Below are 26,258 nucleotides of genomic sequence, written 5' to 3' on the forward strand. Positions count from 1 at the left end.
CAGAGGCTTGAGTTCAATCCCACCAACGGCAGCTGGGAATTTAAAATTCAATTAAATTAAATAAATGTAGTGTCCGTAATGGTGACCATGAAAGTACCGGATTGTTGTAAAAACTGAAGTAGGTAAGAGTATTTGGAGGCCAAACTGCTTGCTCAGCCATTTTGGACTGAGATGAGGAGAAATTTCTTTACTCAGAGGGTGGTGAATCTTTGGAATTCTCTAACCCAGAGGGCTGTGGAGGCTCAGTTATTGAGTATATTCAAGGCTGAGATCGATAGACTTTTGCACTCTAGTGGAACTATCATAGGCAGTCCCTCAGAATCGAGGAAGACTTGCTTCCACTCCTGAAGTGATTTCTTTGGTGGCTGAACAGTCCAATACGAGAGTCACAGGTGGGACAGATAGTCGTTGAGGGAAAGGGTGGGTGGGACTGGTTTGCCGCACACTCTTTCCGCTGCCTGCGCTTGATTTCTGCATGCTCTCGGCGTTGAGACTCAAGGTGCCCAGCGCCCTCTCAGATGCACTTCATCCACTTAGAGCGGTCTATGGCCAGGGACTCCCAGGTGTCAGTGGGAATGTTGCACTTTATCAAAGAGGCTTTGAGGGTGTCCTTGTAACGTTTCCGCTGCCCAACTTTGGCTCGTTTGCCATGAAGGAGCTCCGAGTAGAGCACTTGCTTTGGAAGTCTCGTGTCTGGCATGCGAACTATGTGGCCTGCCCAGCGGAGCTGATCGAGTGTGGTCAGTGCTTCAATGCTGGGGATGTGGGGATAGTCCTGGAAGCTAGAGTTGAAGTAGAAGATCAGCCATGATCTTACTGAATGGCGAAGCAGGCTCGAGGGGCCGATTGGCTGACTCCTGCTCCTATTATAAGTAGGAGCCAGAGCACCCATAGTAGACTTACTTGGGTGCTGGAGGGAGGGGCAACTGGAGCACGAGGTCGAGTTTCCAAGAGAACTAGCCACACTCGGGAAGAGCTAGCTGGGCAGCAAGCGGAGAGCCCAGGCTGGCTGAGACCCCATTGCCTTGCAGCAGAAGGACACGTTGCCAGTCACCCAGAGAAGATTGTGACTGGTTGCGGACTTAGCTGCTGGTGCACAGCACATTGTCGCCCGAGTACGTAACGTTGTGAACTGGTTGGGGGGGGGGGGGGGGGGGCGGGCGGAGGTTTGGTTGTCTACGCCACTGATCTTCCGATGTTGAACACACCGATTTGAGACGCTGCTGCGTTGACGGTAAGACTGTGGAGGGATGTGATCGGGGCCCAGGGGAGGTGTGAGTTCGGGGCCAGGGGCAGCACGGGCCCAGCCCACACTGCGATATGTGTATGCACTAGGTCCGTGCAGCAGAGCAGGTCTCCAGTCGTCTTGGCTAATCCTTGCCACTGGACCAAGACCTAGCTCTGTCAAGCCCCGTGGGTGGCTGGTGTGCAACGGCCACCCCACGTTAAAAAAATCCACGCACAGGCATCTTCCACCCTTCAACATGTAGTTCGTGACCTGGAATATTAGGTCCTTCATTGAAACACCTATGAACTCATCCCTTTTGGTGTGGAAGCAAGTCATCCTCACTTCGAGAGACCGCTTAAGAGAAGCTCTTCCTTTTTGAGGGAGAGAATGTCGGACGGGGAGTTACGATTAGGCTGTTCTTAATCATAGGATGTGCAGGACCCTGGAGGGATGAATAAAAAGCCACTCTTCCTCAATTGGCAGCCGGTCTCGCCCTGAATCAGATGATTGATGGTTCAAGTCCCACTCCAGCATTTGAACACGTGATCTTGACTATTGCAACACACTTCTGGCTGGCCTCCCACATTCTACCTCACATAAACTAGAGATGATCCAAAACTCAGCTGCCCGTGTCCTAACTCGCACCAAGTCCCGCTCACCCATCGCTCCCTGTGCTCGCTGACCTACATTGGCTTCTGGTTAAGCAATTCCTCGATTTCAAAATTCTCAACCTTATTTTCATATCCCTCCATGGCCTCACCCATCCCTATCTCTTTAATCTCCTCCAGCGCCCCCCCCCCCCCCCCGCCCCTCTAATTCTGCCCTCCTGAACATCCCTGATTATAATCGCTCAACCATTGGTGGCCGTGCCTTCTGTTGCCTGGGCCCCAAGCTCTGGAACTCCCTCCCTAAACCTCTCCGCCTCTCTACCTCTCTTTCCTCCATCGAGACGCTCCTTAAAACCTACCTCATTAATTTTTATTGCATAATACTCCTGTGAAGCGCCTTGGGACGTTTCACTGCGTTAAAGGCGCTATATAAATACAAGTTGTTGTTGTTGAAAGAAAAAACTTGAATTTGTATAGCACCTTTCACAACCACCGAATGTCTCAAAGCACCTTACAGCCAATGAAGTACTTTCTGAAGTGTAGTCACTGTTGTAATGTAGGAAACGTGGCAGCCAATTAGCGCACAGCAAACTGGCAGAATTGTGCAATGACTCTGTGACAAGTTGACATAGACAAGTCCCTTTACAGGAATTTAGAATGGAAACTGCAAATGTATTGAACAGTAGTCATGAGCTATACTGAAATTGTGGTTTGACTGTATACCGTCATTCCTAAAGGCTATCCCCGAAGGGAAATGCAAAGCACACGGCACTACAGAGTGCAAGGGAGGCAGCTTTGTGAGTTCCCGGTCTCGGCTACACTCTTTTTCGAGAGACGGTGAGCCGAGGCCCGGTGTCCCTCATGAGCGGGGAAGTAAATGCGATTCCAGTGCGGCTAGTAAACATCTGCATCGATGAAGCATGGCCGCGGGACGTCTTGGGGAAGACACTTCAAATCCAACCTTGAAATGGCTCATGCAGACATCAGGCACACTGATAAACGCAAGTTGCCGTTGTTGTCTTACCAAAAACCCACCCGGTTTCCAAGTCACTTAGTCAACGCTCCCTTTAAACTCCGCGGCCGCGCAGCTCTCTGGAGCTCATGCGCAGGCCGTTTGCCGGCTTTACAATGGAAAACCGGGTATGTGCCGGAATTTGAATGGGCTCCTTAAAGGGGCACTCACCCCACCAAAAAAATTTGAGAACATTGCATCCAACACTGAGATTTAAAAAAATATGTTTCCATCAATTTAATTTTCTGCTAACAGCCTTCCCCTCTCTTTCTCCCCCACCCCCCAAAGTTTTATTTCTAAAAGATACATATTTATTCTTTTAAACTTTGACCTTGATCGTCCATTGGGGGTGGTTGAGGGAGGAATGAAGCTAGTTTTCAAATCGTCTTTTCCACGCCATCCGCCATTGCAAATTCCTCGATCCCTAGTTTATAAAGGTTTACCTGGGAGATCAAAATTGGATTCCGTTCATCATCATCCACAGAATCAGATATTGGAGATGCCAGTTCATTTTTCATAATGAAATTGCGGCACAATAACGTTCAGGCAAATTCTCTCAGCGTCTAACCATCGACGGATAGAGTGCGCGTTCTTTATTAGTGCACAGAGGTGCCACATGCAGTTAGAATTGAAATATTGCTGGGGTACTTGCTCCCTTTTGTGGAGGTTTATAAATCCCTTTTGACTATTTAACTGCTTAATCCTGAGCCGTGTCATCATCGAGTATCTGCCGATTTAACACGCACGCCATGTCTGTCGGGGTAACGTCACCTGAGGCACTTGAATATGTAAATAATGAATGGTTACCGTGTGAGGGTCGATATAATGAGAGGAGAGTATGAAATTTATGGGATTAATAAGATTGAGAATTGATGTATTACAGCGGTTTGTGATTACTAAATCATCACAGAGAATTTAAAATGATGCCTCCCAGTGTGAACTCCTTACCCAGATGTTTAAAGTTGTCGTGCTGTCTTTTGGCGAGGCGATGGGGAAAATGCTTTAAAATGAGCAATCTTGTTTAAAATGTGTACACATTTACAAATTCTCTCCAGTGCAGAGTTGTCACTGTAACAAGCAAGCGTCATTTAGTGCTGGATCTCGTCCAAACTCTCTCAAATCCACATTGATCCTCCGCTTCTGGTGCGTCACTTCACGATTGAGATCAGCATTGCCCAGCGGGGGGGGGCGAAATCGAGTTGGATTCCATCGTTCATTTAATCTGACTTTTTTTTTGTATATAAATCCAATTCTTTTTCTTTGCACAGTCAGGCTTCAATAGCCTGAAGTTCTTGATCCAAATAATGGCTTTGAAGATATACATATACAGGCTGGCGTGCATAGATCCTGTGCTCTTCACCCTCCTCCCATCCCACCCACACACACACACACACACACACACACACACACACACACACACACACACACTCTTAACACGTTGCTCCCTCTTCCAAAGCCGAAAACCATCATTCACACAGTAATCATTCTGGGCACGGTGCGGGCCAGACACCTTTTCAACAACATCAAAGGAATTTCTTATTTTTTATAAAGCTTTACAAACAAGATCGGGTACATTTTATCCTGTGCCTGCAGTCATTTTGTACAAAGAAATGAGCCATGTGACTAGAGAGCCCCCCCCCCCCCCCCCCCCCCCCCAAAGCCACAGACTTGTGGGGGACGTTGAGGAGGAGCAGGACTGAGGTGCACGGCACGCATGCGCATAGAGTCATGGCAACACGCGTATTGCACACACACGCACTGAGTGACAATGGCTTGCGTGTGTTAACGTCGACGTTCCAATTCCCCCCCCCCCCCCCCCCCGGGTTTCCAGATTACCTCAGCGACTGTTAATCTGTGAACTGCAAACATAGATAAATTGGCTGTCGATCGTCCAGTCTGGTCAAAAGGTCCACCCTGAGAGAGGCAAAGGTAATGATCTGTGATTGGGAGCACATTGCTTCCTCTAGTTCCCTCCCCCCCGCCCCCCCCAAGTCATGACAAGGTGGCATTGCGTCTTTTCATCATAGGCAGTCCCTCGAGAAATCAAGGAGGACTTGCTTCCACTCGAAAAGTGAGTTCTCAGGTGACTGAACAGTCCAATGCGGGAATTACAGTCTCTGTCACAGGTGGGACAGACAGTGGTTGAAGGAAGGGGTGGGTGGGGAGTCTGGTTTGCCGCACGCTCCTTCCGCTGCCTGCGCTTATTTTCTGCATGCTCTCGGCGACGAGATGCGAGGTGCTCAGCGCCCTCCCGGATGCTCTTCCTCCACTTAGGGGGATCTTTGGTGTTGCCTCTAAAAGCAGGATGATCCTCAGCTACCCACATCAGGTCTCAGACCGGTATCGGTTTTGAGCGACACAGTTATGACGACCCAAGTGACGTGGTCGGCTCCTGTGAGGCTGTCTCCGGGACCAAAGAGTGCGATCGCACAGATTTAGAGTTCCGCGCTGTTTCCCGAGGCCCTCAGCACACACGCATATTAATGTCCTGGATATTAAAATTGAATATTTGGGATGTTCACTGGCAGTCCGGTGGAAATGTGGGTTTACTGCTCCCATTGCAATGGCGTAGAAATAATTTCGCACTACCTGAGCAGGGGAGTTCTCCCCGGTGCCCTGGGGCCAATATTTATCCCTCGATCAACATCGCTAAAACAGATTATCTGGTCATTATCACATTGCTATTTGTGGGAGCTTGCTGTGTGCAAATTGGCTGCTGCGTTTCCCACATTACAACAGTGATTACACTCCAAAAAGTACTACATTGGCCGTAAAGCGCTTTGAGACATCCGGTGTTCGTGAAAGATGCTATATAAATCCAAGTCTTTTTCTTTTCAGTAAGGCAAGGAAAGAAGGAGGCTATATTCGGCCCATCTTGCCTATGCGAGTTCTCTCAAAGAGTTATTAACTTGGCCCCATTCCAATTCTCTCAATTTTTTTTTCTCCAAGTATTCATCCATCTCTCTTTTTAAAAGCAATTATAGATTCTGCATGCCACCCCTGTTTTCTGGCAGATGATTGCACCTCTTGAACAACCTCCTGATTTCTCCTAAACTTTAAAACCAGACAAAATTTATTTATTTTTTTTTGAAATAGTATGGGTGGAATTTATCGTAGATGTAAAGTCTGTGTGACATAATTAACAAAGACCCCACCACACGGAAAGGAAAAGTGAGGTTTGGAAAAAAATCTATCTGTTGGTGACCAACAGTTTTATTGCACGTGTTAGCACACTTAAGGTCCTGACTTCGCCAGCTCCACATTGCATCAAGGAGCCTGGAAGGAGTTAAATTGCTCCGTAATCCAACTTTCACCTTGAAAGTTAAATCGAGCTCTTCGGATTTGACACCTCAGTTTGCCCTGGGGATTGCAATTAGAAGAGGTTTAATGTCTTTAGTTTAATTAAATTACACTGAACAAACCTCGCGCTGTGACTTTTGGTAACAGTCGAAGACATGTTTGCTGTCGTTTGTCCCTGGATTTCACATCCTGTTTCTATGGATTGGTTAATCGGGAGAATTTGATACTCGCACGATAAAAGTATCCTTCTTCTATTTGTCCAGCCGAGGCTTTCTCTATAAATGGGGTCCGGTAACGTACTTGCCACCTATCCTGTGTCAGGGAGGATGTTTCCCCCGGGCTGGGGAGTCTAGAACCAGGAGTCACAGTCTCAGGATAAGGGGTCGGACATTTGGGACTGAGATGAGGAGACATTTCTTCACTCAGAGGGTGGTGAATCTCTGGAATTCTCTGCCCCAGAGGGCTGTGGAGGCTCAGTCATTGAGTATATTCAAGACAGAGATCGATAGATTTTTGGATATTAAAGGAATCAAGGGATATGGGGATAGTGCAGGAAAGTGGAGTTGAGGCAGAAGATCAGCCATGATCTTGAATGGTGGAGCAGGCTCGAGGGGCCGAATGGCCGACTCCTGCTCCTAATTCTTAAGTCCTTATGTCATTACCGCAAAATTACTGGTGTAATGAAGGCAGTCTTATTTACAACAAAAGTGTATCTTTTTTTATTTTGTGTGTCCGAGGAAAGGAGAATATGGGTGAAAATTCTAATATGGTGAATTGGTCACCTCTATCCACGATACTGTGGCTCAGTGGGCAGAACTCTCGCCTCTGAGTCAGAAGGTTGTGGGTTCAGTTCCCATCCCAGGGATTTGAGCACAAAAATCTAGGCTGACACTCCAGTGCAGTGCTGTAACGTTAAACCGAGGCCCCGTCTGCTGATGTAAAAGATCCTGCGGCACTTTGCTGTGCGCAAATTCAGAAGGATTTTATTGGCTGTCGTCGTCGTCTTGCGTATGGTCGCAAAGCAAATCAAACGTCAGTATCCAAGTTGGATATCCGGGCCAAAGCTTCCGGTGTAACAGCGTGGATATCCCGCAGGCTGCCTGCGAATTCCCTCTGAGGGCAGTGCTCAATGGTGTGCTCCAGGGTCTGATTAGGAGCTCCACAGTTGCATGATGGGGATACTTTAATCTTCCACCTATTGGCTGCAATGCACTTTGTGGCGTCCTGAGGTTGTGAAAGGCGCTATATGAATGCAAGTCTTGTGTAACATTCATAAGGGCTTCAGAAACATGATCTGCAGTTTAACTAGTCTTGAAAGAGTACGACTAAAGTTTAAATTCCTTTTTCCCCCACTCTCTCTCCTTTACTTCAGCTTCTTCACGAGTGCCGCAGTTCCAGCAAGAATCCTTCCTGCAGTGACATCGAGGTACAATTGTGCCGCATTGCTGGGAGGTTATCGCTGCAGCCCCACTTCATTGCAACTTCACTGAGTTGCTGTTCAGCATGCCAACTTGCACTAGAAAACAGTTGGCAATGCTTAATAGCCCTATCACTGTTGATCATTCTAGTTTTGAGCCACAAGACTGAAGCTGATGATTTGCCAAATTCTGCCTGCCCCCTAACTTTTATGTTTTTAGCACAAGTTCACTCAAGGTGAAGATTTCCTATACACGCCTCTGGTCTGGACACAAGTTAGGATGTCCCCCATCCCTCGAGCTGGGATTATATGGTGTCAGCCGTGGCTCAGTGAGTAGCGCTCTCCCCTCTGAGTCAGACGGTTAAGGTCATAAGAAATAGGAGCAGGATTAGTTCATTTGGGCCCTCGCGCCTGCTCCGCCATTCAATAAGGTCATAGCTGATCTGATCATGGCCTCAACTCCATTTCCCTGCCCGCTCCCTATAACCCTTTACTCCCTTTACAGCTTAAAGACTATTTTAGTGAGAGGTGTCGGTTAATCGGGTTCGCTTATATATACATATTAACGGTTAAGACTGTTGACAAGTGCTTTGAGACCTGACAAGGGTCCAAGCAATGGAGGCTGGGTGGGTTAAGAACATAAGAAATAGGAGCAGGAGTCGGCCATTTGGCCCTTCGAGCCTGCTCCGCCATTTCATAATATCATGGCTGATCTGATCATGGACTCAGCTCCACTTCCCTGCCTGCTCCCCATAACCCTTTATTCCCTTATCGCTCAAAAATCCGTCTATCTCCACCTTAAATATATTCAATGACCCAGCCTCCTCAGCTCTCTGAGGCAGCGAGTTCCATAGATTTACAACCCTCTGAGAGAAGGAATTCCTCCTCATCCCAGCTTTAAATGGGCAGCCCCTTATTCTGAGAATATGTCCCTTTGTTTTAGTTTCCCCTATGAGTGGCAATATCCTCTCTGCATCCACCTTGTCGAGCCCCCTCATTATCTTCTATGTTTCAATAAGATCACCCCTCACTCTTCTGAGTTCAAGCCCCACTCCAGAGACTTGAGCACAAGATCTAGTGCCGACACTCGAGTGCAGTGCTGAGGGAGCGCTGCACTGTCTTTCGGATGAGACGTTAAACCGAGGCCCCGTCTTCCCTCTCAGGTGGACATAAAAGATCCCGCGGCACTATTTCGAAGAAGAGCAGGGGAGTTATCCCCGGTGTCCTGGGGCCAATATTTATACCTCAAACAACATCACTATCTCATTGCTGGGAGCTTGCTGTGTGCAAATTGGCAGCTGTGTTTCCTACATTACAACAGTGACTGCAATTGCAAACATACTTCATTGGCTGTAAAGCGCTTTGGGCCGTCCTGATTGCGGGAAAGGGGCTATCGAAATGCAAGTCTGTCTTTCTATGTCATCCGGATTCGTAGGCAGTAGTGTGCAAGAGAAATCTTTTTTGGGGGGGTGATGTGGGTGGGGGGATAATGCCTTAATACAAAGAACAGATAATCCTGGAACAGCGGACGCGAGGAGCAGAGTGATGGGAGTAAATTTTGTTGCCGTGCTATTTATGACCCGGGGAGCACTCGATACCAACATTGGGAATCTGAAATGGGAAAGGATAATGTTAGCATCCCTCGCCTCAAAGAGTGGGTGGGAGTGGCGGGGGGGACTGAGAAAAGATATATTTGGAGCTTTTTGTGTAGTGTATTTCAGTGATCACCACAGGTAACAATTACTAATAGATACAGACAAAATGCTTTTAAACATTAGCACCAGTTCTAAATTGATTTGAGATCATTCACTGGTTTCCTCCACTGTCGGCCCAATTGATTTTCAGTATGAATGTAAAAACTGAGAAGGGTGAAAAATAACACCTACCTGAAAATCCTCAGAATATTTTGTTTAGCTGCAATGGATATCAGAAAGCCTACAGTTTAATAATTTGATCACCGTGTGATTCAGCTTCAATAATCACCAGCCTGCTAATATTAATCTCCTACCCAGTCAGATCCTTTACCTGCTGCAGCTGCTGCAGGATCATCGGTTGTGCCCGAGCTGAACTTGAAGCATGCCTTGGCCCCCCTCTGCTTCGAATTCCTTTGTCCCAAGTTTCCAATGGAAGCGTCAATCCATTCATTTTAAATCTTAAATTTCACGGTATAGGCGTTGTACACAGAATGGAATGGAACAACTCTACGCTATCCACTCCTGAGAGCTCGGGTACTGTTCCGCTGCTCAGCTGTCCTAATATCTCTTTTTATGGGCTCGTGTTTTGTTTTATTTGTTCCCGGGATGTGGGCGTCGCTGGCAAGGCCAGCGTTTATTGCCCATCCCTAATTGCCCTTGAGAAGGTGATGGTGAGCCGCTGCAGTCCGTGTGGTGAAGGTGCTCCCACAGTGCTGTGAGGAGAGGGAGCTCCAGGATTTTGACCCAGCGACGATGAAGGAATGGCCGATATATTTCCAAGGACAGGATGGTGTGTGTGACTTGGAGGGGAACGTGGAGGTGGTGGTGTTCCCATGCGCCTGCTGCCCTTGACCTTCTAGGTGGTAGAGGTCGCAGGTTTGGGAGGTGTCAAATTTTGCCTGATTCTGCTACTGTGAAGCACCATGGGATGTTTTTTTTTACATTAAAAGCACTATATAAAAGCAAATTGTTGTTGAATTGAAACCGGCTTGTGGGGGGAGGGGGTGGTGGCTTGGGGGTGGGGGGGGGGAGTGAAACGAGAGGAAAGACTCGGCTAAAGTTAATAAAATGCTGTGGATATTTTGATCTAAAATGGGCTACACAACTAGCATATAACCATTTACTGCTTATCTCCAGCCTCCTTTCCTGTATGTGTTCTGCCGTTAGATAGCGCCAAGAGCTCGATGCATTGACACTGCAACCATTGCACTGCCAATCCTAACCCACGTTACTTCTTTCTCAGAAGGGACGATTTATCAGAAAGAGCCCCACGAGCTTACTGAGTTGCCAGAGATCTTTAACTAAAGATGGGCTTGACTTCAAAGATTGTATATTCTCTTTTGCTTCAGATCCTAAAGCAACCAAACAGTTTCCAGGTGGAGACAAAGCAGGGTGTGGATTGCTGGCATGGAACGTCAGTGCTAAGCACTCCCAGGTCAAGAACATAAGAAATAGGAGCAGGAGTCGGCCATTTGGCCCCTCGAGCCCTCTCCGCCATTCAATAAGATCATGGCTGGTCTGATCATGGACTCAGCTCCACTTCCCTGCCTGCTCCCCATAACCCTTTACTCCCTTATCGCTCAAAAATCTGTCTATCTCCACCTTAAATATATTCAATGACCCAGTGAGCATGTGAGTGTGAGTGAGTGTGTGTGTGTGTGTGTGCAAGGGTCAAGGATGAAGGATGTCTCAGAGCGGGTGCAGGACATTCTAAAAAGGGAGGGAGACGAGCCAGTTGTCGTGGTGCACATTGGTACCAACGACATAGGTTAAAAGAAAAAAGGATAAGGTCCTACGAAACGAATTTAAGGAGCTAGGAGCTAAATTAAAAAGTAGGACCTCAAAAGTAGTCATCTCGGGATTGCTACCAGTGCCACGTGCTAGTCAGAGTAGGAATCGCAGGATAGCGCAGATGAATACGTGGCTTGAGCAGTGGTGCAGCAGGGAGGGATTCAAATTCCTGGGGCATTGGAACCGGTTCTGGGGGAGGTGGGACCAGTACAAACCGGACGGTCTGCACCTGGGCAGGACCGGAACCAATGTCCTAGGGGGAGTGTTTGCTAGTGCTGTTGGGGAGGAGTTAAACTAATATGGCAGGGAAATGGGAACCAATGCAGGGAGACAGAGGCAAACAAAAAGGAGACAAAAGCAAAAGACAGAAAGAAGATGAGGAAAAGTGGAGGGCAGAGAAACCCAAGGCAAAGAACAAAAAGGGCCACTGTACAGCAAAATTCTAAAAGGACAAAGGGTGTTGAAAAAACAAGCTTGAAGGCTTTGTGTCTTAATGCAAGGAGTATCCGTAATAAGGTGGATGAATTAACTGCGCAAATAGATGTTAATAAATATGATGTGATTGGGATTACAGAGACGTGGCTCCAGGATGATCAGGGCTGGGAACTCAACATCCAGGGGTATTCAACATTCAGGAAGGATAGAATAAAAGGAAAAGGAGGTGGGGTAGCATTGCTGGTTAAAGAGGAGATTAATGCAATAGTTAGGAAGGACATTAGCTTGGATGATGTGGAATCTATATGGGTAGAGCTGCAGAACACATTAGTGGGAGTTGTGTACAGACCTCCAAACAGTAGTAGTGATGTTGGGGAGGGCATCAAGCAGGAAATTAGGAGTGCATGCAATAAAGGTGCAGCAGTTATAATGGGTGACTTTAATATGCACATAGATTGGGCTAACCAAACTGGAAGCAATATGGTGGGGGAGGATTTCCTGGAGTGCATAAGGGATGGTTTTCTAGACCAATATGTCGAGGAATCAACTAGGGGGGGAGGCCATCTTAGACTGGGTGTTGTGTAATGAGAGAGGATTAATTAGCAATCTCGTTGTGCGAGGCCCCTTGGGGAAGAGTGACCATAATATGGTGGAATTCTGCATTAGGATGGAGAATGAAACAGTTAATTCAGAGACCATGGTCCAGAACTTAAACAAGGGTAACTTTGAAGGTATGAGGCGTGAATTGGCTAGGATAGATTGACGAATGATACTTAAAGGGTTGACTGTGGATGGGCAATGGCAGACATTGAGAGACCGCATGGATGAACTACAACAATTGTACATTCCTGTCTGGCGTAAAAATAAAAAAGGGAAGGTGGCTCAACCGTGGCTATCAAGGGAAATCAGGGATAGTATTAAAGCCAAGGAAGTGGCATACAAATTGGCCAGAAATAGCAGCGAACCCGGGGACTGGGAGAAATTTAGAACTCAGCAGAGGAGGACAAAGGGTTTGATTAGGTCAGGGAAAATGGAGTATGAGAAGAAGCTTTCAGAAACATTAAGACGGATTGCAAAAGTTTCTATAGATATGTAAAGAGAAAAAGGTTAGTAAAGACAAACGTAGGTCCCCTGCAGTCAGAATCAGGGGATGTCATAACGGGTGGGTGGGGAGTTTGGTTTGCCGCACGCTCCTTCCGCTGCCTGCGCTTGCTTTCTGCATGCTCTCGGCGATGAGACTCGAGGTGCTCAGCGCCTTCCCGGATGCACTTCCTCCACTTACGGCAGTCTTTGGCCAGGGACTCCCAGGTGTCGGTGGGGATGTTGCACTTTATCAGGGAGGCTTTGAGGGTGTTCTTGAAATGTTTCCTCTGCCCACCTGAGGCTCACTCGCCGTGTAGGAGTTCCGAGTAGAGATTGTTAAACCTTTGCTATTAGACCAATTAGTTCTTAATGGCAATGTGTTGCTATGAATTCTTAAGCAAAGAACCCATGGAGCAAATACATTACACCGGGGCATTAAGAGAAACAGGCTGTGCATGAAAAAATGCTGCTTTCAGGGAACATTGCATGTCAGAACCCAGAATAGACTCTGCCAACAGAGATGCAAAGGCCAGGACCTGGATAGGTAGACCTGTTGGTGCCATGATGGTGCAACGCCATCACAATGCCCGGTCAACACTGATTACAGCAAAATGGAATGACTTTGATTGCAAGGCTCAGTGGTAGAATACTTGATTGAATAGAGCCCGAGTCGGCACTGCACAGTACTGGGCTCTTAATTTTGACATTGATGTTATCTCTTGCTTTTTATTTTCTGATTTCTGTTTCTCTGCTGTTGCAGGAGAATCTAAGAAAGGTAATGAAGACTTCCTGAAGGATTTGTCTGGCATGAGCAGCGACGGTGAAGAGGAGGATGAAGATGACAAGTTATCTTTTGAAGATGAATCAGATGGTGCGTTCTATTGGAAATGGATTAAACATTTCAGACTTGTGCAGTTGATAGTTCCCAAGAAGCCGAGGCTGGATGGAGGGGGAGGGGGAGGGGGAGTGGGAGGGGAGGGGCTGGGCTGGAGGGGGAGTGGGGGGGAGCTGGTGTGGAGGGGGAGTGGGGGGGGGCTGGGATGGAGGGGGAGTGGGGGGGGGCTGGGATGGAGGGGGAGTGGGGGGGGGCTGGGATGGAGGGGAAGTGGAGGAGGGGCTGGGATGTTTGGGGGGGCTGGGATGTTTGGGGGTTGCTGGGATGGAGGGGGAGTGGGGGGGCTGGGGTGGAGGGGGGTGCTGGGATGTTTTGAGGGGGGGCTGGGATGGGGGGGGGAGAGGCTGGGGTGGGATGGCGGGGGAGTGCGGGGGGAGGGGCTGGGGTGGGGGGGCGCTGAAATGGTGGGGGAGTGAGGGGGGGCGCTGGGATGGCGGGGGAGTGAGGGGGGGCGCTGGGATGGCGGGGGAGTGAGGGGGGGCGCTGGGGTGGCGGGGGAGTGAGGGGGAAGCTGGGGTGGCGGGGGAGTGAGGGGGAGGGGCTGGGATGGCGGGGGAGTGAGGAGGGCGCTAGGATGGAGGGGCTGGGGAGTGGGGCGGAGTGAGGGAGGGGGGCAGGGGTGTGGTGGGTAGGTAGGGTGTTCTTTTCCACCTTTGGATCTGATGCTTGTACTTTCCAGTAATGTAACATATGCCTGGGAGTATTGAAAGGAGTCTGTATTGTCGTCTCCTATCACATTTATTGGGAATTCAATCTTTCTTACAAAAGAGTAAATAGTCTTCGAGGCAATGCCTGTGTAACCAGGAGAAATATTTGGCAGAGAAAAGGTTGAGGGGTAAGATTGCCATGTGACCAAACATAGAAACATAGAAAATAGGTGCAGGAGTAGGCCATTCGGCCCTTCTAGCCTGCACCGCCATTCAATCAGTTCATGGCTGAACATGCAACTTCAGTACCCCATTCCTGCTTTCTCGCCATACACCTTGATCCCCCTAGTAGTAAGGACTTCATCTAACTCCCTTTTGAAAAAGAACGCCCGAACAGGGACTTGAACGCTGGACCCTCAGATTAAAAGTGCAATGCTCTATCGACTGAGCTATCCAGGTCTTAAGTTAGTGCGAGTCTTGTCCTCTGTATAGCTGCATCCTGCTGTGCTATCTCAGGCGCGTGCGCACAAACACACACACAGACACACACACACACACAAACAGCTACTGCCCCCTCAACCTCCTCCCCAAAAGAGTCACTATCTTAACGAGCCCTCGGTTACACAGTGCAGTCTTTTTCTTCCCCCAAGAGAGACCAAAATAATAACGTCTGCCAAAATTGCCTGACCCACACGTAAGCTTGGGCCTCTTCCCCTGTAGTCTTGGGGGATTCACTTTTTGAGTTAAGAAGTGACGATGAACTTTGTCAGGGTGGCTGCTTCCTGTTTGGATGCAGCTTAAAGACTATTTTTAATAAGAGGTGTCGGTTAATCAGGTTCACTTATCTGGGGAGCTTGTAGTAACTGCCGTGTATTTCTGTGAGAGCCTACGTATTTGTATGTGTGTGTGTGTATATATACATACAAACGGTTAAGACTGTTGACAAGTGCTTTGAGACCTGACAAGGAAATAGGACCAGGAATAGGCCATTTGGTCCCTTGAGCCTGCTCCGCCATTTAATAAGATCATGGCTAATACAAACGTAGGTCCCCTGCAGTCAGAATCAGGGGAAGTCATAACTGGGAACAAAGAAATGGCAGACCAATTGAACAAGTACTTTGGTTCGGTATTCACTAAGGAGGACACCAACAACCTTCCGGATATAAAAGGGGTCAGAGGGTCTAGTAAGCAGGAGGAACTGAGGGAAATCTTTATTAGTCAGGAAATTGTGTTGGGGAAATTGATGGGATTGAAGGTCGATAAATCCCCAGGGCCTGATGGACTGCATCCCAGAGTACTTAAGGAGGTGGCCTTGGAAATAGTGGATGCATTGACAGTCATTTTCCAACATTCCATTGACTCTGGATCAGTTCCTATCGAGTGGAGGGTAGCCAATGTAACCCCACTTTTTAAAAAAGGAGGGAAAGAGAAAACAGGGAATTATAGACCGGTCAGCCTGACCTCAGTAGTGGGTAAAATGATGGAATCAATTATTAAGGATGTCATAGCAGCACATTTGGAAAGAGGTGACATGATAGGTCCAAGTCAGCATGGATTTGTGAAAGGGAAATCATGCTTGACAAACCTTCTGGAATTTTTTGAGGATGTTTCCAGTAAAGTGGACAAGGGAGAACCAGTTGATGTGGTATATTTGGACTTTCAGAAGGCTTTCGACAAGGTCCCCCACAAGAGATTAATGTGCAAAGTTAAAGCACATGGGATTGGGGGTAGTGTGCTGACGTGGATTGAGAACTGGTTGTCAGACAGGAAGCAAAGAGTAGGAGTAAATGGATACTTTTCAGAATGGCAGGCAGTGACTAGTGGGGTACCGCAAGGTTCGGTGCTGGGGCCCCAGCTGTTTACATTGTACATTAATGATTTAGACGAGGGGATTAAATGTAGCATCTCCAAATTTGCGGATGACACTAAGTTGGGCGGCAGTGTGAGCTGCGAGGAGGATGCTATGAGGCTGCAGAGTGACTTGGATAGGTTAGGTGAGTGGGCAAATGCATGGCAGATGAAGTATAATGTGGATAAATGTGAGGTTATCCACTTTGGTGGTAAAAACAGAGAGACAGACTATTATCTGAATGGTGACAGATTAGGAAAAGGGGAGGTGCAACGAGACCTGGGTGTCATGGTACATCAGTCATTGAAGGTTGGCATGCAGGTACAGCAAGCGGTTAAGAAAGCAAATGGCATGTTGGCCTTCATAGCGAGGGGATTTGAGTACAGGGGCAGGGAGGTGTTGCTACAGTTGTACAGGGCCTTGGTGAGGCCACACCTGGAGTATTGTGTACAGTTTTGGTCTCCTAACTTGAGGAAGGACATTCTTGCTATTGAGGGAGTGCAGCAAAGATTCACCAGACTGATTCCCGGGATGGTGGGACTGACCTATCAAGAAAGACTGGATCAACTGGGCTTGTATTCACTGGAGTTCAGAAGAATGAGAGGGAACCTCATAGAAACGTTTAAAATTCTGACGGGTTTAGACAGGTTAGATGCAGGAAGAATGTTCCCAATGTTGGGGAAGTCCAGAACCAGGGGTCACAGTCTAAGGATAAGGGGTAAGCCATTTAGGACCGAGATGAGGAGAAACTTCTTCACCCAGAGAGTGGTGAACCTGTGGAATTCTCTACCACAGAAAGTAGTTGAGGCCAATTCACTAAATATATTCAAAAGGGAGTTAGATGAAGTCCTTGCTACTCGGGGGATCAAGGGGTATGGCGAGAAAGCAGGAAGGGGGTACTGAAGTGCATGTTCAGCCATGAACTCATTGAATGGCGGTGCAGGCTAGAAGGGCTGAATGGCCTACTCCTGCACCTATTTTCTATGTTTCTATGTTTCTAATCCTGAGCTTAGCTCCACTTCCCCGCCCTTTCCCCATAACTCTTTATTCCCTTATCGCTCAAAAATCTGTCTAACTCCACCTTAAGTATATTCAATAACCCAGCCTTCACAGCTCTCTGGGGCAGGGAATTCCACAGATTTACACCCCTCCGAGAGAAGAAATTCCTCTTCATCGCTGTGCCTGACTGCCAACCCTACCACCTTTCTTCGACTCTACCTCAATTCTTCCAGTCCCAATCTCAGCTCTAGGAGCCTTTGTCCACTCCATACCAGGGACTCTGCCATCTAGACCCAGCCTGGGCTGCTGCCATTGGTCAGATCACAGCCTCCACTGAGTCTCTGGCCCAAGCTGTTCCAGATCCCCTCCCACTGGGCTCTCCAGTTCCCTGGACTGCTCACTTCATTCTCCTATTGACTGCTCATCTCGCTGGCCTCCTCCCCCATTCCCCCCCTGGCCGCTCCACTCAAATTGTGCTTGATAACATAAGAGCATAAGAATTAGGAGCAGGAGTCGGCCATTCGGCCCCTCGAGCCCGATCCACCATTCAGTGAGATCATGGCTGATCTTCTACCTCAACTCCACTTTCCTGCTCTATCCCCATATCCCTTGATTCCCTGAATATACAAAAATCTATCGATCTCCATCTTGAATATACCCAAATAACGCTCCTGTGACGTGCTTTGGAATATTTTACTATGTTAAAGGTGCTGTATAAATGTAAGTTGTTCCACAGCCCATTCCTGGATTACCTGTGAGCAATGCCATGAGAGATGTACCAGTTCAAATCATTTTGTAAATTCTTCTTCTCGCCCTATTTTCTCATTCACTCTCTTTCCCAATTCTATTCAAACTACTTTTGCACTTTTCTATCAAATCTAACCTCATTTGACTCTTTTTGCCTTAAAATGAACTAATGCCATTTGGCTATTTTCCTCTACCTCAGCCCAGCAGTCCATTTGGCAATTTAAAAAAAAACATTTGATGGGCCAACAGAGGCCTGGTAACCTGCAGACTGGTTCGGCTGTATGGTGTACACTTGGGGTCTGTCTGTGGCAAGGTGGATCATCGCTCAGTGGAGCCCCACTCGTGATTGTGTCACTCGCTGGACTGATTTATTTATTTTTTGCCATTCTGAGAAGGCTAGAGGACCCACCCACTTCCCACTTCCCCCTTCCCCACCGCCCACCCCACACACTGCTGGTTTCCTGGATACAGTCAGATCAGAACGTGTCACTTTGATTGAGTAAAGAATGGCAATCATTTTTTTTTTTAAAAGCCCCATAAGCACAATGACTCAATTTTGGAAATCTGTGGGAACTACAATCAGAACTGTATTTTAGAGTAGCTTCACAGCCCCTCCGTCACGGATGCAAAGTAGTTTTGGGTGTGCATTAGGCAACCCAGAATGATACCTGGATTTCAAAGGGTTAAGTTACGAGGAGAGATTACACAAATTAGGGTTGTGTCCTGTAGAATTTAGAAGGCTGTGGGATGATCTGATCGAAGCTGTCAGGATATTAAGGGGAACTGATGGGGTAGATAGAGAGAAACTATTCCCGCTGGTTGGGGAGTCTAGGACTAGGGGGCATAGTTTAAAAATTAGAGCCAGACCTTTCAGGAATGAAATTAGGAAACACTTCTACACACAAAGGGCGGTAGAAGTTTAGAACTCTCTTCCGCAAACGGCAACAGATGCTAGGCCAATTGTTAACTTTAAACGGGAGATTGATAGCTTTTTATTAACCAAAGGTATGAAGGGATATGGAGTTAGGTCACAGATCAACCATGATCTCATTGAATGGCGGAACAGGCTCGAGGGGCTGAATGGCCTCTTCCTGGTCCTGTGTTCCTCTGTACTTTTTATTCGTTCCGGGATGTGGGTGTCGCTGGAAAGCCCGGCATTTATTGCCCATCCCTAATCACCCTCGAGAAGGTGGTGGTGAGCCGCCGCCTTGAACCGCTGCAGTCCGTGTGGTGAAGGTGCTCCCACAGTGCTGTTAAGGAGGGAGTTTGACCCAGCCCACTAAAGTCATGAGATGGGGTAGGTTCCCCTTCAGGAGACCATTTCATACCAGTTTGAGTTGACATTGGCAGGTAGTACTCCAGTCTTTAATATTTCTCTCTGCGTGCCTCGGGCGGTCTATTCACTGTGCTGTCCCGTGATCTGTGCAGCAGCAGAGAGTGGGTGGAAAGCTTTGAGCTAGGTAACATGACAGCTCACTCAAGGGCATGCCTCGAACAAAAGCAGTGCCTTCAAACAGGAAGCCAGCTCTGCAGCAGTCCGCTGCTTTAAGCAAAACATCAATCAGCATCATTCCCGCGGGCGGACGCCTCCGACCGAAAAATGTTTTTATGCAAGTACCGGGTGTTCCCGGAGGAACGATCATTTGCACTGCCCAACGCAGAGGCCCACGTATCCCGGGAACGTACGGGCATCCTGGGATCACGTGGGCCTGGACCACCAATCAAAATGTAGTATTCTCATTCATAGTTAACGTTAGCTCCGAGATCCCGTTACTATCGATGAGAATACCCCTAAAATCAAACATAAATTTTTTTTTAAACTTCACTTTTTTAACATTAATAGAAATTGCATTAAATTAAATGTTTTGGAGAAAAATTTATTTTTTTGAAATTAAACAAAATAAATGTTTTAATAGTGTTAAAAAATAAACTTATGCTCATTGACAGATTTTTTTAGTATTAAAAATTAGTAATATTTATTTTTTCTATCTATTAAAACTCTTATGCTAGCAAAACAGACCTTACGCTTGCTTTTACCAGACTTAAGTGTTTGAAGGCCATTTTCAGGGCAAGTGTTGCGCAAGTAGCCCAAACCTCCACCTGGGGAGGCGCGCGATCTGTCGACAGATCGCAAGTGCCGGGTTCAGGTGCATGCGCTTCTCATGCCTAAACCCGGGACTTGCGGAGCCTCTTCGGGCCCGTGCGCCCATCGTACTCGCCCGGAGAGGCCCCAACTTCAGGGCCAGTGGTTTATAGGAGAACTACGGTGACGTCATGAAAGATCGTTATCCTGAATTAAGCAATGAAAAATATTCTACAAATTGGCACTGAATTAAGAGCTCAATTATAGACCGAATAAATTCCAGTTCTGACGAAGGGTCATCGACCTGAAACGTTAACTCTGTTTCTCTCTCCACAGATGCTGCCTGACCTGCTGAGTATTTCCAGCATTTTCTGTTTTTATTCCAGACTCCAGCATCTGCAGTATTTTGCTTTTGTAAATTCTAGTGAATGCTTTGGAACTTTATTTTAAACTTTATTTTAGCAGGTATATAATTGCTCTCTCCTACCACCCACTTTGCCAACAGTTATATTTCAGCGGTGATGTCTTATTGATATAGTATGTCGAATGAAAGGTGTCGTATAGCTGCTACTTGACCTGTACTGCCAAAATGTATCTGGGAGTATTCTGGTAAATGTAGTTGTGTTTTTCCTGTCCCTGTGTAACATTGTGTTTCATGAGTAATTGAGTCACTGATTCATTAAGTGTGTGGTGGTTCAGATTCAGTAATGGTGCTGACGGCACACCAATTAAATGCTGTGACCTATCTGGGCCATTAAATATGTGCCAGTGCACATTCAATAGTAATGTAATTACCAATTGGGTAACGCAGCATAGTGCTAATGTTACTGGACTAGTAATCCAGAGTTCGAATCCCACCACGGCAGCTGGGGGGGATTTCAATTCAGTTAATTGACTAAATCTGGAATAAAAAGCTAGCATCAGATTGTTGTAAAAGCCCATCTGGTTCACTGATGCCCTTTAGGGAAGGAAATCTGCCGTCCTTACTCGGTCTGGCCTATATGTGATCCCAGACCCAAAGCAATGTGGTTGACCCCTAACTGCTCCTCTGAAATGGCCCAGCGAGCTGCCCAGTTGTACCAAACCGTTCCAAAGAAGTGCAGTTGCTGTGGGAGCACCTGCACCACACGGACTGCACCATCTACAAGATGCACTGCAGCAACACGCCAAGGCTTCTTCGGCAGCACCTCCCAAACCCGCGACCTCTACCACCCAGAAGGACAAGGGCAGCAGGCACATGGGAACACCACCACCTCCACGTTCCCCTCCAAGTCACACACCATCCTGACTTGGAAATATATCGGCCGTTCCTTCATCGTTGCTGGGTCAAAATCCTGGAACTCCCTCCCTAACAGCACTGTGGGAGCACCTTCACCACACGGACTGCAGCGTTCAAGAAGGTGGCTCACCACCACCTTCTCGGGGGCAATTAGGGATGGGCAATAAATGCCGGCCTTGCCAGCGACGCCCGCATCCCAGAGATGAATAAAAAAATAATTAAATACTATTGTGAAACTTCATAGTTCCACAGAGTTAAATGGTGAGGCAAAGTATGTTAGTGGTAGATAGTAGCATAGGACGCACACAGAAGCAGTATCAGTCGCTCCTTGGTAGCCCAGCAGGTAAAGGTGTTGCCTTGGAGCACTGAGGCATGCAGACCCTCGATTCCCAGTCTCTGGTTAACTGATGGGGCAAGTGTTCGGCAGTGTAACTGCCCCCAGCGGCCCATTCCCCTCAATGGGAGAGAGAAATCAACCAAGTTAACCATAGCAGCACATTTGGAAAGCAGTGATAGGATCAGTCCTGTTGGGTAGAATGGACAAGGGAGAACCAGTGGATGTGGTATATTTGGACTTTCAAAAAGGCTTTTGACAAGGTCCCACACAAGAGATTGGTGTGCAAAATCAAAGCACATGGTATTGGGGGTAATGTACTGACGTGGATAGAGAACTGGTTGGCAGACAGGAAGCAGAGAGTGGGGATAAACGGGTCCTTTTCAGAATGGCAGGCAGTGACTAGTGGAGTGCCGCAAGGCTCAGTGCTGGGACCCCAGCTATTTACAATATACATCAATGATTTGGATGAAGGAATTGAGTGCAATATCTCCAAGTTTGCAGATGACACTAAGCTGGGTGGCGGTATGAGCTGTGAGGGGGACGCTAAGAGGCTGCAGGGTGACTTGGACAGGTTAGGTGAGTGGGCAAATGCATGGCAGATGCAGTATAATGTGGATAAATGTGAGATTATCCACTTTGAGGGCAAAAACACGAAGACAGAATATTATCTGAATGGTGGCAAATTAGGAAAAGGGGGAGGTGCAACGAGACCTGGGTATCATGGTTCATCAGTCATTGAAAGTTGGCATGCAGGTACAGCAGGCGGTAAAGAAGGCAAAAATGGTATGTTGGCCTTCATAGCTAGGGGATTTGAGTATAGGAGCAGGGAGGTCTTACTGCAGTTGTATAGGGCCTTAGTGAGGCCTCACCTGGAATATTGTATTTAATTTTGGTCTCCTAATCTGAGGAAGGACGTTCTTGCTATTGAGGGAGTGCAGCGAAGGTTCACCAGACTGATTCCCGGGATGTCAGGACTGACATATGAGGAGAGACTGGATCAACTGGGCCTTTATACATTGGAGTTGAGAAGGATGAGAGGGGATCTCATAGAAACATACAAGATTCTGACGGGACGGGTCAGGTTAGATGCGGGTAGATTGTCCCCGATGTTGGGCAAGTCCGGAACCAGGGGACACAATCTTAGGATAAGAGGTAGGCCATTTAGGACTGAGATGAGGAGAAACTTATTCACTCGGAGTTGTTAACCTGTGGAATTCCCTGCCGCAGAGAGTTGTTGATACCAGTTCATTGGATATATTCAAGAGGGAGTTAGATATGACCCTTACGGCTAAAGGGATCAAGGGGTATGGAGAGAAAGCAGGAAAGGGGTACTGAGGGAATGATCAGCCATGATATTATTGAATAGTGGTGCAGGCTCGAAGGGCCGAATGGCCTACTCCTGCACCTATTTTCTATGTTAGCTGCTCCTGATCTCTGTCCAGTAACCACTGCTGGGGAATCTGGGGGTGTGGACGATGGGACAGAGATAGAATCGGGCTCGGATGTGATAAACGTGATCTAGGATGATATATAAAGGTTGGGCCCCGTGCGCAGTCTGTTGATCTGGATCTTGTGGTGAGAAGCTAGGCAGAATGACAGGAATGGGAGAGTAAAACTTGGTATCTGTGTGCCTGATGTAGTCAGGGAGTGACTGCCTGGTGCTTTATTCTATAATGCTCAAGATGAATTCCTATATTAATGTTTGAGGGCTAAAATAGCAAATAGGCTTTTTGCCAAAGCTTTTATCTAGTAAAATTAAGGCAGTATATAAGTATATAATGGCCCTGAAATCGCGGGTGCGTAGGATGTGCGCACATGTCCGAAACGCATGCGCCTAAACCCAGCACTGGCGAACTGTCAGACAGTTCCAACTCATCCTCGGGAGAAGGGCCTTCACGGTGGGAGATTTAGACTATTTTCCCAGCGAATGTCCTTCAAACTTTTATGCCTGGCAAAAGCAAGCTTAATAGAAACATAGAAAATAGGTGCAGGAGTAGGCCATTCGGCCCTTCGAGCCTGCACCGCCATTCAATGAGTGCATGGCTGAACATGCAACCTCAGTACCCCATTCCTGCTTTCTCGCCATACCCCGCGATCTCCCCAGTAGCAAGGACCACATCTAATTCCTCCCCCACCTGCCCAAACACAGCCAGTGAATTGGCCTCAACAACTTTCTGCGGCAGAGAATTCCACAGGTTCACCACTCTCTGGGTGAAGAAGCTTCTCCTCATCTTGGTCCCAAATGGCCCACCCCCCATCCCCAGACTGTGACCCCTGGTTCTGGACCTCCCCAACATTAATAAGAACAGAAGAACAGAAGAATTTGGAACAGGAGTAGGCCATCTAGCCCCTCGAGCCTGCTCCGCCATTCAACAAGATCATGGCTGGTCTGACCGTGGACTCAGCTCCACTTACCCGCCCTCTCCCCATAACCCTTAATTCCCTTATTGGTTAAAAATCTATCTATCTGTGATTTGAATACATTCAATGAGCTAGCCTCAACTGCTTCCTTGGGTAGAGAATTAAGGCTTGGTTTTACCAGCATAAGAGTTTTCAAAGATAGAAAAATTAAATTTTATCACTAATTTTTATATTAAAACCCCTGTCTATTAAGGTAAGTTTATTTTTTAGTCCGAATAAAACAATTAAAAAAATAAAAAAAAAATTTCCTAAAACATTTCATTTCAATTCATTTTAAATATGTGAGTAGTTTTTATTTATTGTGTTGTATTTCTGTGTTTTGGGGGGTATTCTCATTGGGAGTGTGTACAAGCGGAACGCACATTGTGATTTGGTGGTCCAGGCCCGTCGTGATCCTAGGATGACGTACGTTCCTGCGATACGTGGGCCTCTACGCTGGGCAGCGCATCTAGCCCTCGGAGCGCAAGTGTTCGTTCCTCTCGTAAAGAAAGATTTGGTCAGAGGCGTCCACCGACAGGCAGGTGATCTTCTCCCAGGGATGCGCTGGATCGGACAACAGACATTTTGACAGATCGCAAGTGTCGGATTTGGGCGCATGCATTTGTGTGCCCACATCGTAGGCACCCGGAGAGGCTGCAATTTCAGGGACATTCTACACTTTATATACTGCCTTATTTTACTAGATGAAAGCTTTGTCAAAAAGCCTGTTTGCTATTTTTGCCCTCAAACATTAATATAGCAATCCATCTTGAGCATTATAGAATAAAGCACCAGGCAGTCACTCCCTGACTGTACCAGGCACACAGTGAAGCCTCCCAACTTTGGGCAATTTTTGGCCCAATACCATTTTCCTCTTCCTTAGTGTCGTCAGTGTGATTTATGGAGCTTATGTCTTAAGTTCTGTAACGTTGTATCGGTCTAAGTAATCCTATTACTTTTCTAATCTGTTTTTGCATTGAATTCTGAACAGACAACGATGGAGCATCTTCGAACCCCAGTGGTGGCGCAGTTCTAAAGAAGATGTCCCAAGCTGACTTGAAGGCGCTAGCAGAAGGAGATGAAGATGTGGTTGAAGATTTGGAGTTCTCTGATGAAGACTAATGGAATAGGTGTATATGAACCATGGCTGCGAAGAGCGTTCTGTACGTTACTCTCCCAGCAGATTGTTGGCTGTCTATTGTTTGGATTTCTCCGGACTGCCCAGTCCTCAAAGGAACAAACTGACAAATTGTACCCGTGCAAAGATTGCGATGCAGCCCTACAAGGAATCCACTTTTACGGGATGCGGGAAAATCCCTGGAAAAATCATCAACGGACAGAATGTTAAAACCTTTCGTGATCACCTAACTATATCCTCATCTTCGACTATGTGTTTCCTTAGTTTTATGTACACAGAACTAAACCCAACATGCAACCGATTGATTCTTTACAATAGTTAAGTTATAAGCAACTCAGTGATAGAAATCGCCCAAGTCTTCAGCCGCTGGAATTGTGATCAAGAATTCCCAATGGTTGCTGCTGGATCAGGGGGCCATACTGATGAGACTGTGGCACATCATCGCATCGGGTAAAATCTGGACCGAGAGCCCTGGATCCACAATTTTCAGCCTTCTGTTCTATTCTGTTTCGCTATTGTGCTGCGTGTCCATGCTGACCATTGTGCTTCAAGTTAATGCGTTACTTATTCTGTTATTTGTCAACAGTTGTTAGTTATTTTATGTGATCAAAATAAATCAATGGTGAGGCTTTCGTATCGCTTTCAAGGAATTTGAGCCATCACTTTAGCATTGTTTATTACACAGGATATACGGCACAGAAACAGGCCATTCGGCCCAACCAGTCCATGCCGGCGTTTATGCTCCACTCGAGCCTCCTCCCGTCTTTCCCCATCTAAATCTAGCAGCATAACCCTCTATTCCCTTCTCCCTCATATGCTTGTCTAGCCTCCTCTGAAATGCATCGATACTATTCGCCTCAACCCCTCCCTGTGGTAGCGAGTTCCACATTCTCACCACTCTCTGGGTAAAGAAGTTTCTTCTGAATTCCCTATTGGATTTCTTGGTGACTATCTTATATCGATGGCCTCTAGTTATGCTCTTCCCCACAAGTGGAAACATTCTCTCTGTATCCACTCTATCAAAACCTTTCATCATTTTAAAGATCTCTATTAGGTCACCCCTCAACCTTCTCTCTTTTCAATTACTATGAGAGTGCCGCTGCCGATGAGTGTAATGGGGAATGGTGACGGCAGTAGCTCACGTGGTTGAAATGAGACGTCGGACGGGAGAGTTGGGTTTTTGCGCCCCTTCGTAAGAGGCGAATCGCCCAGCGTTCCAGCTCCTTGTTGCCAAGTGATCCCAGCTGAAAATGGCACGGTGTCAATGTTCGCTGAGGACACAAGAGCTCAGTTATCAGACAAAGAAAACTGCCGAC

General features: G+C 47.2%; 1 protein-coding gene across 1 annotated transcript in view; it reads left to right on the forward strand.

The window, feature by feature from the left end:
- The window catches only part of noc2l (NOC2-like nucleolar associated transcriptional repressor), a 233,678-nt gene extending 208,086 nt beyond the window's left edge, over positions 1–25,592 (forward strand). Inside the window, exons 18-19 of the mRNA XM_070860484.1 lie at positions 13,329–13,439; positions 24,796–25,592. Coding sequence (XP_070716585.1) covers positions 13,329–13,439; positions 24,796–24,926 — 242 coding nt within the window. The 3' untranslated portion in view covers positions 24,927–25,592. The remainder of the gene's footprint in view (positions 1–13,328; positions 13,440–24,795) is intronic.
- Positions 25,593–26,258: the final 666 nt, after the last annotated feature.

Source organism: Pristiophorus japonicus, chromosome 18 (genome assembly GCF_044704955.1).
Source record: "Pristiophorus japonicus isolate sPriJap1 chromosome 18, sPriJap1.hap1, whole genome shotgun sequence".
In the NCBI taxonomy this organism is placed as follows: Eukaryota; Metazoa; Chordata; class Chondrichthyes; family Pristiophoridae; genus Pristiophorus; species Pristiophorus japonicus.